This window comes from Typopeltis vanoorti, chromosome 14, assembly GCF_054136105.1.
Source record: "Typopeltis vanoorti isolate ZY-2024b chromosome 14, IOZ_Tvanoo_1.0, whole genome shotgun sequence".
NCBI lineage: Eukaryota > Metazoa > Arthropoda > Arachnida > Uropygi > Thelyphonidae > Typopeltis > Typopeltis vanoorti.
In genome coordinates this window covers 30,248,719-30,263,461 of record NC_143562.1, presented here as the reverse complement: position 1 = coordinate 30,263,461, position 14,743 = coordinate 30,248,719, and the positions used below count along the sequence as shown (strand labels likewise).

The window sequence follows — 14,743 nt, the reverse complement described above, 5'->3', positions numbered from 1 at the left end:
TATAAAATTCTTACAGTGGCTGCACTGCATAGTTCATAAGGCCTGGACAGAGGGACAAATTTTGAATGATTGGAGTAGAGCTCTCATAGTACCCATATATATATATATATATATATATATATATATATATATATATATATATATATATATATATATATATATATAAAGGGAAATAAAACAATGTGAGAATTCCTGGTAAGATTTATGCAAGTATACTTGAGAACCGATTGAGAAGGATTGTGGAAGAAAAGCTTGGTGAAGAACAAGCTGGATTCAGGCCAAATAGAGATCTGTCAGAATCAGATCTCAACTTTACGACAAATAGTTTAGAAATCACGGGAATATAACAAAGATCTGTATTTAAGTTTTGTAGATCTGGAAAAGGCGTATGACAAGGTGCCAAGAGAGAAGCTATTCCAAACGCTACAGTTATATGGTGTTAATGGGGCATTATATCAAGCAATACTTAGTCTCTATTTGAGTTTTAAGTCAGCAGTTAGAATTGAAGGAAGTAAAGGAAGATGGTTTAATGTTAAATCTGGTGTCAAACAAGGATGTATATTATCCCCTCTATTATTCATTATCTATATGGATCACATTATGTAGGAAAGTGGTATTAAACCTGTTATCAAAATTGGAGGTATTAATCTCAGCTCTTTGCTTTATGCAGATGATGTCATACTTCTAAATAAATCTGCTACAAGTCTGCAAGATTCCCTGACTAAATTGAATAACTTTTGTAATAGATATGGTATGAAAATCAGCAATAACAAGACAAAAACAATGAAAATAGGTAGAAGCACTGAAAATATCAACTGCATTGTGAATGGAGAACTTATAGAATAAGTAAAACATTTCATCTACTTAGGCACAATTTTTGGTGAAGATGGTAAATTAAATATGGAAATAGACAACAGAATCAACAAAGCTGGTATGGTAGGATGTCAACTGAATAAATGTATATGGAATAAGAGAGAAATTAGTCAAAACACTAAATTAGCTGTATACAACAAGACAGTGTTCAAACCAATTTTAGCTTATGGATCTGAGAGTTTGGTTAGAAGTAAAACACTTGACCAAAGACTAGAGACCACAGATATGAGAGTCCTGAGAAAGATTAGGGGCATGAACAGAAGGCATCAATGGCAATATCATATTAAAAACAAGGATATTATGAAAGAACTCAATATTGTCAGCATCCAGGAATGTATTAGCAGAGCTAATCTCAGGTGGTATGGTCACTTAAGCAGAATGGGAGAGGAAAGATTAGCAAAACAAGTGTTCTATGCCAGGTTGGCAGGAAAAAAAGACTGAGAGGAAGACTAAGATATAGGTGGATTGATATAGTAAAAAGTACCTAGAAGATAGAAATATAAGATCTGACAATGTTGAAGCCTTGACATTTAACAGACTGATTTGGTGGAAAATTGTATATAGGAAGTTAGTAATGATGTAAATTTTCCATGTAGTACTCTCATATCCTGTACACCCCTTGAGGGTATATATCAGGAATTTGATGATGATGATTGATGATGAGAAAAGGTAATTTTTAACATTAACAGAAGAATTATATTCTATTCTCTAACTATTGATCAGCAATTGATATCCTAAAAAAATAGCAAAGAGAATACTACTCTCTAATCCCTTTCCACAATAAATCCACGACATTCATTACAGAACTTCAATTTTCATCCCTGTTGATGGCGAAACTTTCACAAAAAATTGCTAATCTCCTGAAATCTCATGACATTAGAGTAGCCTTCAAACCAATTATGACAGTACAAAATCTGTTATGCTCACCCAAGGATCACAACTCTTTCAACAAACATCCTGGAGTTTACAACATCCCATGTTCTTTTGGCCTTAATTACATAGGACAAACTTCAAGAAGTTTAGAAATAAGACAAAAGGAACATATTGAAGATGGCAACAACAGAGAGGACAGTTCCATTTTTCCAACACTCACCACAACATTGAATGGGATAAGATCTTCATGCTATACATAGAAGAAGACTACAGTTACCACAACATAAGAGGCTTATGTTGTGGTAAAATGTAAGTGAATTACAGTGGTAATTCACTTACATCATCAAATTCTTGATGATGTATCATATCCTGTATACCCTCAAGGGGCATATAGGATATGATAGTACTACATGAAAAATTTACATAATTTCTAACTTCCTATCTACAATTTTCCTCCAAATCAATCTGTTACCCTGTCAAGACACCAGGATTATCAGATCTTATATTTCTGTCTTCTAAGGCACCTTTTACCATATCAATCTAACTGTATCTTGGTCTTCCTTTGGGTCTTTTTCCTACCAACCTGACATGGAACACTTATTTTGCTAATCTTTTGCTCTGCTAACACATTCCTGGATGCTAACAATGTGAAGTTCTTTCCTAATATCCTTGTTTTTAATATGATATTGCCATTGATGCCATCTGTTCATGCTCTTAATCTTTCTCAGGACTCCCATATCTGCAGTTTCTAGTCTTTGATCAAGCGTTTTATTTCTGACCCAGTTCTCAGATCCATGAGTAAAAATTGGTTTCAGCACTGTCTTATATACAGCTAGTTTAGTGTTTTGACTAATTTCTCTCTTTTTCCATATAAATTAATTCAGTTGACTTCCTACCATACCAGCTTTGTTGATTCTGTTGTGTATTTCCATATTTAATTTACAAACCTCACTATACATCATGCCTAATCCACTCACAAGGTACCTTAAACAGTAACAAAGGAATGATTCTGTGTGACATTTGGAAGTTGCTCATCATATCTCCAAACATATCAGAGTTTATTTAATTTCTCTGCTAACTATCAGATGCACCTGCTGAACAGTGACTGATTATGTGTCGGCATCCACGCTCCACGTGTTTCTATTGTACTTGTGTAACGGTTCCTACGCATTTGATATTTTTTAAGTAATGTATTGATTCATAATCAAAGCTTGTTGTTTATTTATATTTGTATCCTTCCAAACCCAAATGAAGCTACTAGTTTATTTGGCAAAACTAGTAGGTGACTAGTAGTATTAAATCTTTACAACCAATAAATCCAGTGTTAGTTATTTTTATTGCATTCGTTTTGTGGTCAAAAATAACATGCTTATCAAGATAAATAACTCGCATCTTATCTGAGCTCAAAATTTGCCAGCTAAAAAGAACATCCTGTTTCTTAACTGCATTTGAACTTTTGGAAGAAATAATCTCTCTATTTCTTCAGTGGAAATAGTTCTTTTCTGGAAGCACTTTATCTTTATCTTGAAAATAACTGTAGATTTCCTATTCTTAGTTAGAAAGAATAGAGAGAGCCTGTGTAGCTCAGTGGATGTGGCGTTTGCACACCATCGCGCTAGGCCGCACGAAGGAAGTCTTGGTTTCGAGTCTAGTCGGCGACTAGAGGAAATTTTTCTAAGCCTTTTTTCGACCGGTTCCCGAGTTAGTCGATCTCTGGCACGGGCAAGCAGGTTTTTCCTCCCGGAAACTCGGGTTTTTCGTCCTGTAAACTCAAGAAAATCGACCGTAGAACCCACATTATTTCAGACATTAAATATATTGTGTTAGGGTTAGAGACCACGAGATGGCGGCACATTTGAGCCGTCTCTCTTCACTGCGTACCGCTTAATTAGTGATAGCCTTGGGCCATCTGTCTCTGATTGGGTACCAGTGGAGATTGAACTGCCCACTCAGTCTCCAAAAGTTAGATAGGGCTAAATGGCCTCGCCTACTCCCGTATATACGGGAATAAAAAGGCGTTAGCTGATTTTTTTTTTTTTTTTAGTTAGAAAGATGAAAGTTCAAATTTGGATAGTAAAATCGTCAAATTCAAACACTGTCTAGCATTCCTCCTTAATGGCTTCTTCTAGAAAAATCATACAAAACGTTTGTTCTTTCTCCTCTTCCTGTATGAAGGATTTCCAAGAAAAATAACTGAACACTTAAAAATCAACTCATTATATCATTAAATCATTACTGTTCTAATGGAACTTTTAATATTTAATAAACATTTCACCCTCTATATGAGAAACCTCATTTATCAAGTTCCAAAATTTCCTTCTGCAACTGTTATTCAGTTACCTATATAACATAACAGCTAAATACTTTTAAACTTCTTTCATTATGAAAAATGAATACTAATGGAATGTTCTTATAACTCGTTCCAAAAATTCCTTCACATCTCTATAATATGATCTGCAAGAGGGAACTCTCCTTAGCGATAAGGACTTAGATTGATGATGATCTCTCTCTCTCTCTCAACAGCTCTCTCTCCCTTCAGCCTTTGTGCTAATTTCCATGTTCTTTTTACTCGTGCATGCTCCAGAATGCATACCATTTTCATTTCTGTCATGAAGTGAGAGAAGCCGCTATCAGTATGTGTTATCCTCGTGTCACTCTGCTTGAAATCAGTAAAATTTAATACTTTCAGTGGATTAAGTATTTTCATATTTAGCATTTTAAGCATAATAACAAACTCTTAAATTTGAAAACAGAAAACTCTTTATACACTAATTTACATAAATAAAAACAATATTGAAACTTTAACCACTGTAGAACATCTGTATGTATCCATATACAGATAGTCTACACTACCACCTATTTGGCCTTCTTAGGGGTACACTCCAAGGATACCATTCTGCAGAAAGTGAGTTGCTGAAACAAGCTATTCGTGAAGAGCTGTATTGGCAGAGTAAATACTTTTGGTGTGAGCATACAGCATCTCACTCAGTGATGGTAAAAGTATATAGAGAATGATGGGAACCTTGTTGAAAAATGTCAAGGAAGATGGAGGAGTAATCCATGTGAAAGCCATTATTAAATAAATTATATTCAAATTAAGTGGATATTGAATCCAACATTATTTCTTAGCCAAATAAGAAACTTAAAGATAGAAAATCTATCTAAGAGTTTCATCCCGAATATAGAAAACTATAAAAGTTCGACGAGTCCAAGTGTAAGCCAACAGGTGGTACATGCTAGGGCAACTCTTGGTAAAGATGGAGTAAGCTCCGATCACTGTCCTTAATATTTTCCCATAATGTAAAACACATCTCCTAGGAGATGTATGCTATTAGACATTATGGGAGAAGATCACTACCCAGATCGGTTTCGACCTTTTTTTGAGTTCTCGTCACTGAGTAGGTAGACCTAGATGTAAATACTGAGGTTGCAGTAATACAAAGCTTATTTCTTTACTATATGAGTCGCCAAAAAGTGCACTAATATAAATTACTGAGATAAAGAGCCAATAGGCTTCACTTCGGTGAAGTAAATTTATTCAAATTAAGTGGATATTGAAACTCAAAGATAGAAAAATCTGTCTATCTATATTCATGCCGAATATAGAAAACTATAAAAGTTCGGAGCTTACTCCACCTTTACTACGAGTTGCCCCAGCATGTACCACCTGTTGGCTTACGCTTGGACTCGCCGAACTTTTATAGTTTTCTATATTCGGCATGAAACTCTTAGATAGATTTTCTATCTTTGAGTTTCTTATTCGGCTAAGAAATAATGTTGGATTCAATATCCACTTAATTTGAATAAATTTACTTTGCTGAAGTGAAGCCTATTGACTCTTTATCTCAGTAAATAAATTATAGTTTCTGAGAGCAGTATATTCATCTTCAAGCACTGCATTACAACTTATGATTCTATATCTGCATTGTCAATATATACAAAAATTCCTTCACATCTCTATAATATGATCTGCAAGAGGGAACTCTCCTTAGCGATAAGGACTTAGATTGATGATGATCTCTCTCTCTCTCTCAACAGCTCTCTCTCCCTTCAGCCTTTGTGCTAATTTCCATGTTCTTTTTACTCGTGCATGCTCCAGAATGCATACCATTTTCATTTCTGTCATGAAGTGAGAGAAGCCGCTATCAGTATGTGTTATCCTCGTGTCACTCTGCTTGAAATCAGTAAAATTTAATACTTTCAGTGGATTAAGTATTTTCATATTTAGCATTTTAAGCATAATAACAAACTCTTAAATTTGAAAACAGAAAACTCTTTATACACTAATTTACATAAATAAAAACAATATTGAAACTTTAACCACTGTAGAACATCTGTATGTATCCATATACAGATAGTCTACACTACCACCTATTTGGCCTTCTTAGGGGTACACTCCAAGGATACCATTCTGCAGAAAGTGAGTTGCTGAAACAAGCTATTCGTGAAGAGCTGTATTGGCAGAGTAAATACTTTTGGTGTGAGCATACAGCATCTCACTCAGTGATGGTAAAAGTATATAGAGAATGATGGGAACCTTGTTGAAAAATGTCAAGGAAGATGGAGGAGTAATCCATGTGAAAGCCATTATTAAATAAATTATATTCAAATTAAGTGGATATTGAATCCAACATTATTTCTTAGCCAAATAAGAAACTTAAAGATAGAAAATCTATCTAAGAGTTTCATCCCGAATATAGAAAACTATAAAAGTTCGACGAGTCCAAGTGTAAGCCAACAGGTGGTACATGCTAGGGCAACTCTTGGTAAAGATGGAGTAAGCTCCGATCACTGTCCTTAATATTTTCCCATAATGTAAAACACATCTCCTAGGAGATGTATGCTATTAGACATTATGGGAGAAGATCACTACCCAGATCGGTTTCGACCTTTTTTTGAGTTCTCGTCACTGAGTAGGTAGACCTAGATGTAAATACTGAGGTTGCAGTAATACAAAGCTTATTTCTTTACTATATGAGTCGCCAAAAAGTGCACTAATATAAATTACTGAGATAAAGAGCCAATAGGCTTCACTTCGGTGAAGTAAATTTATTCAAATTAAGTGGATATTGAAACTCAAAGATAGAAAAATCTGTCTATCTATATTCATGCCGAATATAGAAAACTATAAAAGTTCGGAGCTTACTCCACCTTTACTACGAGTTGCCCCAGCATGTACCACCTGTTGGCTTACGCTTGGACTCGCCGAACTTTTATAGTTTTCTATATTCGGCATGAAACTCTTAGATAGATTTTCTATCTTTGAGTTTCTTATTCGGCTAAGAAATAATGTTGGATTCAATATCCACTTAATTTGAATAAATTTACTTTGCTGAAGTGAAGCCTATTGACTCTTTATCTCAGTAAATAAATTATAGTTTCTGAGAGCAGTATATTCATCTTCAAGCACTGCATTACAACTTATGATTCTATATCTGCATTGTCAATCCTGTCATGTAAGCATATACTGTTATTTCATCTTGAAAATCATGCTGAAGTTGTTCCTAACATATTGGTTGTTAATTCTATAGATAGAAGTAAAAGGAAAAAGTTAGTTTTACATAAGTAATCTGTATTTCTTCTTCTTATTTTTTTTTTTTTACTTGCAGCTCGTTGATTCCTGTGACATCTCCACGCATCCCAGCAATATGGTTTATAAATGCCTTAGCAAACTGAGGCAGAACCATTTGCTTGGACCATGCTAGTTTCTTTGCAGAAGTCAGTCACACTTTTTAGCCATTTTCTTTCCCTTTTGCAAATTCAGCAGAATTCTCTGCACTAGAACATAAAATATCCATTGCCATTCCCTACATCTAGAATACATTAGAAAAAATTTCATGTTTTTAAAAAGATATCACATATAAACTTCATTCAAGCATACCAAAAAGTAGATATCACATATAAACTTCATTCAAGCCATACCACCATCTGCTTTATTTAGACCATCCTGGGATCTATCATCCCTTGCACCTGCAAACTATCTTACTTTGGACAGATAGAAAGAACAGTGAATATCCATATGGAGGAGCACAGGAACTATTTTTTGTTTCCTATACTACAGCTGTTCTGGAGTAGCTGACCATGCTACAGATATAAAACACCAGATTCAGTGGAACTAAATCTCCCTTTTATACAGAGGCAGATATCAATCTGAGAGATTATTTCTAGAATCTGCCACAGTAGTATTACAACATTTGAAATCTTAATAAATTTGGCTCCCTCACTTTACCAAGGATCTGGGAGATCATCATTGTGAGACCTTCAGCAAGATTCCATCACTGCATCCATAGAGGGCACCAGTTAGGACTGTAAGGTCCTCTCACTCAGTCTGTGTTTGCCATCCTGCTAGTATGCACATACTTGGTGTATTTATTTGTGCCTGTGAAGATGTCTTGGTGGCCGAGCAAAATATTATCATTATTATTATTAAGTCACATCTGTGACACTGTCATGTACAAGTGTACATGACAGTATAATAAATTTAGTTTAATCCTTTATCCAAGTGTGAGCAAACAAAGTTTGTGCCTGAAAGTATCTTCAGGACTGGGGTAAGGCTCCCACTGAAGAGACCTCAATAAAGGTCGAAACTAGTCTGGGTAGTGGCCCTTTCCTTAATGCATAACATTAGACATATCCGCAAGGAGATGTGTTTTGCATTATAGGAGATACTGAGACAGGAGTGTTGGTAGCTTGCTCCACCTTTGCAACGAGTTGCCCTGGTGTTGTACCACCTTACCCCAGTCCTGAAGATACTTTCAGGCGCAAACTTTGTTTGCTCACACTTGGATAAAGGATTAAACTAAATTTATTATACTCTAACCAAGTGAAAAATAAACTTTCAACATCAAAATGTACATGACAGTGATAGTACTTTGATAGTGTGTCCAGGGAGTCAGGGATTCATCAAGGAAGGCCACATATTACCAGCACCACCGTCATAACTTTTCTTGAATTAATTCACACTACCTCACTTACCACCTATAAGGCAATTCATTGCATTCCCATAATGCTTTATGACAGGAAAAAAATCTGCCTCTCACTGCTTCTTGTTTTTTTTTTTTTTTTTTTTTTTCCAATGAAGGTTCTTTCTAAACTTTCATGGGTCCTCTCCTCACTCTCCATAAAATGATAAATTCCATTTCTTGATAATATTGATGTAGTAATTTATTAGCTAATTTATGATCAATTAGAAACAAAGGAAGGACAGAGAAAAATTTATCAATTGGCAAAATATAGAAATAAGGTATCAAAGGACATCTTACTTGTGAGGCAGATCAAAGACTCTGGAGGAAGAGTATTAAGGAGGGATGTGTATATAAGAAACAGATGGAGAATATACTTTGAAGGACTTTTGAATGAGGAAAATACGAGGACTCACAGAGAAGATGGGCAGCCTTATGAGAGAATGGTGCAGAACATCAGTATAAGAAAATTAATTCAGCTATATTAGTGATGGTTGCATTTAGAGAACTATTGAAATAAGTATCTGAATCTATCAAAAGTTTACAGTTGTGATTAGAGTGTAGCTAAATTCTGTGTTAAACATTTTGAAACTAAAACCCCTGTTGTTCCCTAGTTTTCCCTATATATATATAGACTCATCACTAACTTAAGGCATATATCCCTGTCTTAAGCATGTATAGAACTCAATAAATGTTCTATACATGCTGAAAATAGGGACATACCTTTCTATCTCAGTTTTTGAGGCAGTTAGATATGTAAATTACTGTAATTTTATGTTCCATAGTATCATATTTCATATAATTTAATTTTATTCAGTATTTACTCAAATTTTAGGTTAACTTTTTTTATTTTTATTTTTAGGTGCACAATCAGATAGCGAAGTAAGCATATCTTGTCAGGCTAAAAATTCTGGTTATTGCTCAGACAGAGGGTACACTTCTGATAGTGAAATCTATGAGAGTCAAGGGATAGGAAGTACACCAAAGCATAGTAGCAACAGTCAACGTGCCAGCCAGGAGAGTGTAGGTAGCACTGGAGGTTGGCTTTTGGTGAGTGGGAGGGTAGTATCCTATCTCAAACCATTCAGTATAGAGAATTTCATATACACACACACATGCATTGTATTTACCTAGATTCAGCTTCCTCCCTTCAGCATTTTTTTCCCTTCTTGTCTTATACTAGCAAAAGTATATGATGTTTGGAAAACAGAAAGAATGTAAAATGCTGCTTCTATCATCACAATGAAGATATAATGTTAATAAAATACTTTGTTGACTTCATTTATGTATAAGAGGCCTTTGTATTCAATATTGAATATGCTGCAGCATTATTTAATAATAATATGGTAATAGATCATTTTACTATTTGTATATAGAAAATATGACTTCTGCAATGATTTAACCTTGCTATCTTTCTAGCTCCTACTGATGAGACCTCAATAAAGGTTGAAACTGTTCTGAGTAGTGGCCTCTCCATAATGTTTTTGCATCATGGAGTACTGAGGCAATTGATGTGAAATCAGTATACAAGCAGCCTCTGTATACAAGTAGAGCAGTCATGAAGATGCTTCACATACAAACCTTGATTTCTTATTCTTGGGTGTAAAAGATTAAAATGACTATAATTTCTTGTCTCCATAGAATGTTTGTTGGCAAAAGTAGTGGGTAGAATATGTGGCACTTGAATGGTAATGGGGAACATGTTGAGGAAAAAATTAAAGTTTATTTATGAAACTTTTTCACTGAATGGTAACAGTTTGAATCAGTTAAAAAATTATATTTAGGTGATAATAACACCATTGTTTGTTAAATATTTATCAAAAAAATCAATCAGCTAACGTCTTTTTGTTCCCGTATATAGGGAGTAGGCGAGGCCATTTAAGTCCTATCTAACTTTTGGAGATGGAGTGAGCAGTTCAACCTAACCCTAACACAATATTTTTAATGTCTGAAAATAGTGTTGGCTCGATGGCCTATTTTCTTGAGTTTACGGGATGAAAAACAAGAATTTCCGGGAGAAAAAAACCCGTTTGCCTATGCCAAAGATCGACTAACTCAGGAACCGATTGAAAAATGGCTTAAAAAAATATTCCTCCAGTCGGTGACTAGACATGAACTTGTAAGTCTTTCTTCATGTGGTCAAGTGCCATAGAGTGCAAACGCCACTTCTACTGAGCTACATAGGCTATTTAAATATTTATAGCAAAGTTTATTAAATGTCATGGTAATTTTTCAGGACAGAACTAGAATACCTGAGAAAGAGAGATTCACTTGGAATTGGCTTTGTTGAGAAATTTGTAGAAAATCTTCACAGGCTTCTTTGAGTAATCTTGCAAATTTAAAAACACACTGTGACGAAGTGTCATGTTCTACATTTAATACAGTGATTTGTATTAAAGTCATTATCATCTAATCCAGATATACCATGTTGATGGAAACCAGATTTAATTCTTGTTCTTCATGGCTAACAAACCTCAGCTGTAGGCCCAGTTTGACATAGTATTGGAAGCCACATGAACAAGAATGCAGTCTATCTTAGGAACCAAGGATGTCCTTTTTGAAGGGGGGAAATGTATTTGAAAACAAAAGGAGGAAGTATAAACGGGACTTTTTTAAAATATAAGCAAATCTTTCAGAAATATTTTCGACATATTGGAAAAATTATCATGTTTTGATTTACATCACAGGGCTGTTTTGGCAGGTGGCTATTTAGTATTCGGTAATAGTGGATGCATTATAGCCATTTAAACAGATTATATTTGTATCTGATCAGATTCGGGTATTAATATATCCTCATCAGAATAGACAACATAGACTCAATTTCTGAGAGTTTTAATGTAGATTTCCATCATCTATCTAGCCAAACTGTTGACTAGATAGATTAGATGATGGAAATCTACTGAATATATCTTCCATTTCAATAGATGTTTGGTGTTTGTTTCCTGTAGATGGGAAAAATCAGATCTGCTGTAGGTGAGATAATAGTAAACCTCACAGAAGATGATTAGCATTCCAGGAAAAGAAGAAATCAAATTGAAAAGTTCTAACATTAGTCAGCAAGTTATCAAAATAACTTGGAAATGGAGTACTGTAAAAGGAATCAGATGATAAAGGTGATATAAAACTGAAGATAAAGATATTCTGAATGTCAGGAGTAATAACTTGGTAAGAACTTTCATCAAAAGGACATCAGGAAAACCCTGATTAATCTTGATACTAATAAGACTCCTGGTCCAGATAGTATTCCACCAGTTGTGCTCAAGACTTGTGCCTCCGAATTAACACTCATCCTGTATTGCCTACATAAGCTATCATATTCATATTCTACTGACATCTACCCAACAGCATAGAAGCAGATCTACATCCAACCTGTACTCAAAACAAGAGAGGAAAAAGTCGGACATCTAACAATTGTCCCTTTGCTTTCACCTCAGGGCTTTTAAAAGTGATGGAAAAGGTTATCAACAATCAGCTTCTTTGCTACATGGAGACTCATCAATTAATTGGTGATCACCGATATAGATTTTGCCATTCTCATTCTCCAACTGATCCCCTTACCGATCTCATCCACCTTCGGGCACAGACCATGGAAATATTTGGAGAAACCTGTGTTTTCACTGTCAATATTTGAAATGCTGATCATGTCTGGTATTGAGGCCTCCTGAAAAAGCTACCATCTTAAGGCCTCTCTCCTGAACTCTGTGATTGGATTGTCAGCTTCCTCACTGGTCGTTCATTGTATGTCATGGTATGGCTTCATCTCATCAGACCTTTCTGTCAGTGTTTGGAGTACCGCAGGGTTCTGTACTCTTATGGTCTTCTTCCTTTACATCAATGACTTTCTCTGTCTGACTTCCAATCTCTATTCACAGTTTTGCTGATGACAGTACTCTTCATTCCTCTTCATCATTCAAGAAACCCTGTAGTACTTAAATGATAGCTGTTTCAAGAATTTCCATAACTAGACTGAAACACTATCTTCTCAATATCCTCAAATCGGGTGAAGACAACTTAGTAAATTTTATATTGATTGGATTTTTACGGTATAGATGCGAACACAGATTGATAAGAAAATAACTATTTATTAACTTAAACGCTAATATTTCGCTGGTATTATATCTAGCATCTTCAGAGCATACAAACAAAGTTTGTTACAGTTGCGAGACAACAATCCGGTGTAACAGTGGGACTAGTATGAGTAATTGTAGCATGCAACACAAAGACTAAAGTCCTAATCAGGTGCCATCTAAGTTTTAAAAAAAAAAAAAACACATTAATTTGGTCTTAGGATGACTGTCTCCCAAATCTTTGGTAGATTTATACAGCCATACTTGTTGAGGTTTGGAGTATGTTTCAGGGCTTCTGTTGATTCCAGAAACAACCCCTCTGACTTGTAAAAACTTCTGTGCAGTACTTTTGCTTTCTTCCAAATGATCCTGTGTGCAGGGATATCCAAAGCATGGTCTGCCAGACCTGTCTTTCCATAGTGAAAGTGCCGGATATATTTTTTGTGTTCACCGAGGCAGATGTCTACAGTTTTTCCTGTCTGTCCATAATAGGCTCGATGACATGAACAGGGCACTTCATAGATTCCTGGATGTGATTGTTAAAATGACCATTTGTTATATATTTATATCCTATTATCTAATCTTAACTTATTTTATTTGTCTTACAAACTCTTCCTTTATATACTTCTTTATGTGCACTGGCAAATTTATATTTTTATGCTGTGCCAGCCAGTATCCTATAACATGAGTTTATTCAGGTTCAGGGAATATTCCTAGATTGGTTGGCATTCACTCTAACACACTCTAAATAGATATTGGTACTAATTGCAATTGTGGCCAATGATCTATTTACTTAAACACATTCATCAGAATCCCTCCTGCTATGGTTCTAATTTTTGCAAGTGGTAATTTGAAATCTCGAATTCAGGCATGAGTCAGGTATATCCAACAAAACATGTTTATTGGATCAAATTACAATTACAACTAAAATTGGATTAAAATACTAATACTTCCAAATCTCTTACTAGGTTAATATCTCATGTTATGCTAGTTACACAATGCTAAACTTATCAAAATGCACTTAAATCACAATACTAGTCATACCAAACAATAGAACTAAATGACGATATTACTCTAAATCAATTCTCTTATGCATGCTACTCTTAAAGACATTTTATACAACTTGTTACTATCTGATAAAGGTCATCCACTAAATACAAATACGCATATAATTTCAGTCACATGCAACTATATAGATTCATTCCAGACATTTCTTTGTTCAACAGAATTATGTGATCTCAAATTACGAATTCTTATCAGAGTCCTCTATTGATTGTCCATATAACTTAATCTAATAATTTCTATCTCTTTCAAAACATACAGCAAAGGTCTTTACATTACCCAGTTCTTTCCGAAGGTCTGTTAACTGCCACGTGTTGTTCGGGTCATCCTTCAATCGGTTATCTCGGCGCCTGGGTTATGGTTACATCATCCCTTCTATATTTTCCAAACTGGAACTTATTACTGCCTCGACTGAGGGTTATCTCCCCTCCTCATCGAATGAGACATCCAGCGACTGGCACATTTTCTCCGTAGGCCGATGATTTGTAAGCGGCTCGTCGTGGGACCTTGTTCAGCATACTCAGAACGACTGCCCACTGTCCAACATCATAGGACCCTGGCTGGTCCTTTTTCCGTCCACTGGTCAGGAATCCTCGAGGTGAAGTCGGGAACAAAAAGCCTCGGAATATGGTGCGTATTGCCTTATATTCTCTCTCTTCTTTTTCGCACAACCCTTAATTTTTATGTCCTCAGGATGATCCTCAATTTCCTTACTGCCATTAGGTGCTATCTTCTAGGGAAGCGTGCTTGCGCGTCATCTTTCGCATATGCAGTACCCTGCGGCATTACGGCTGACACGTGCGTTTCGGACGCGACCTTTGCACTGGTGCTCTTTACTGTCTGGCGATTTACGAAGTTCCAGACAGCTTAATAGGACAAAATTTAACTACTATTTCCTTTTTTTAT

General features: G+C 35.4%; 1 protein-coding gene across 1 annotated transcript in view; it reads left to right on the top strand.

The window, feature by feature from the left end:
• garz (Sec7 domain-containing protein garz) overlaps positions 1-14,743 on the top strand; it is a 405,451-nt gene that overhangs the window by 281,682 nt on the left and 109,026 nt on the right. The window contains exon 25 of the mRNA XM_090404320.1: positions 9,571-9,758. Coding sequence (XP_090260446.1) covers positions 9,571-9,758 — 188 coding nt within the window. The remainder of the gene's footprint in view (positions 1-9,570; positions 9,759-14,743) is intronic.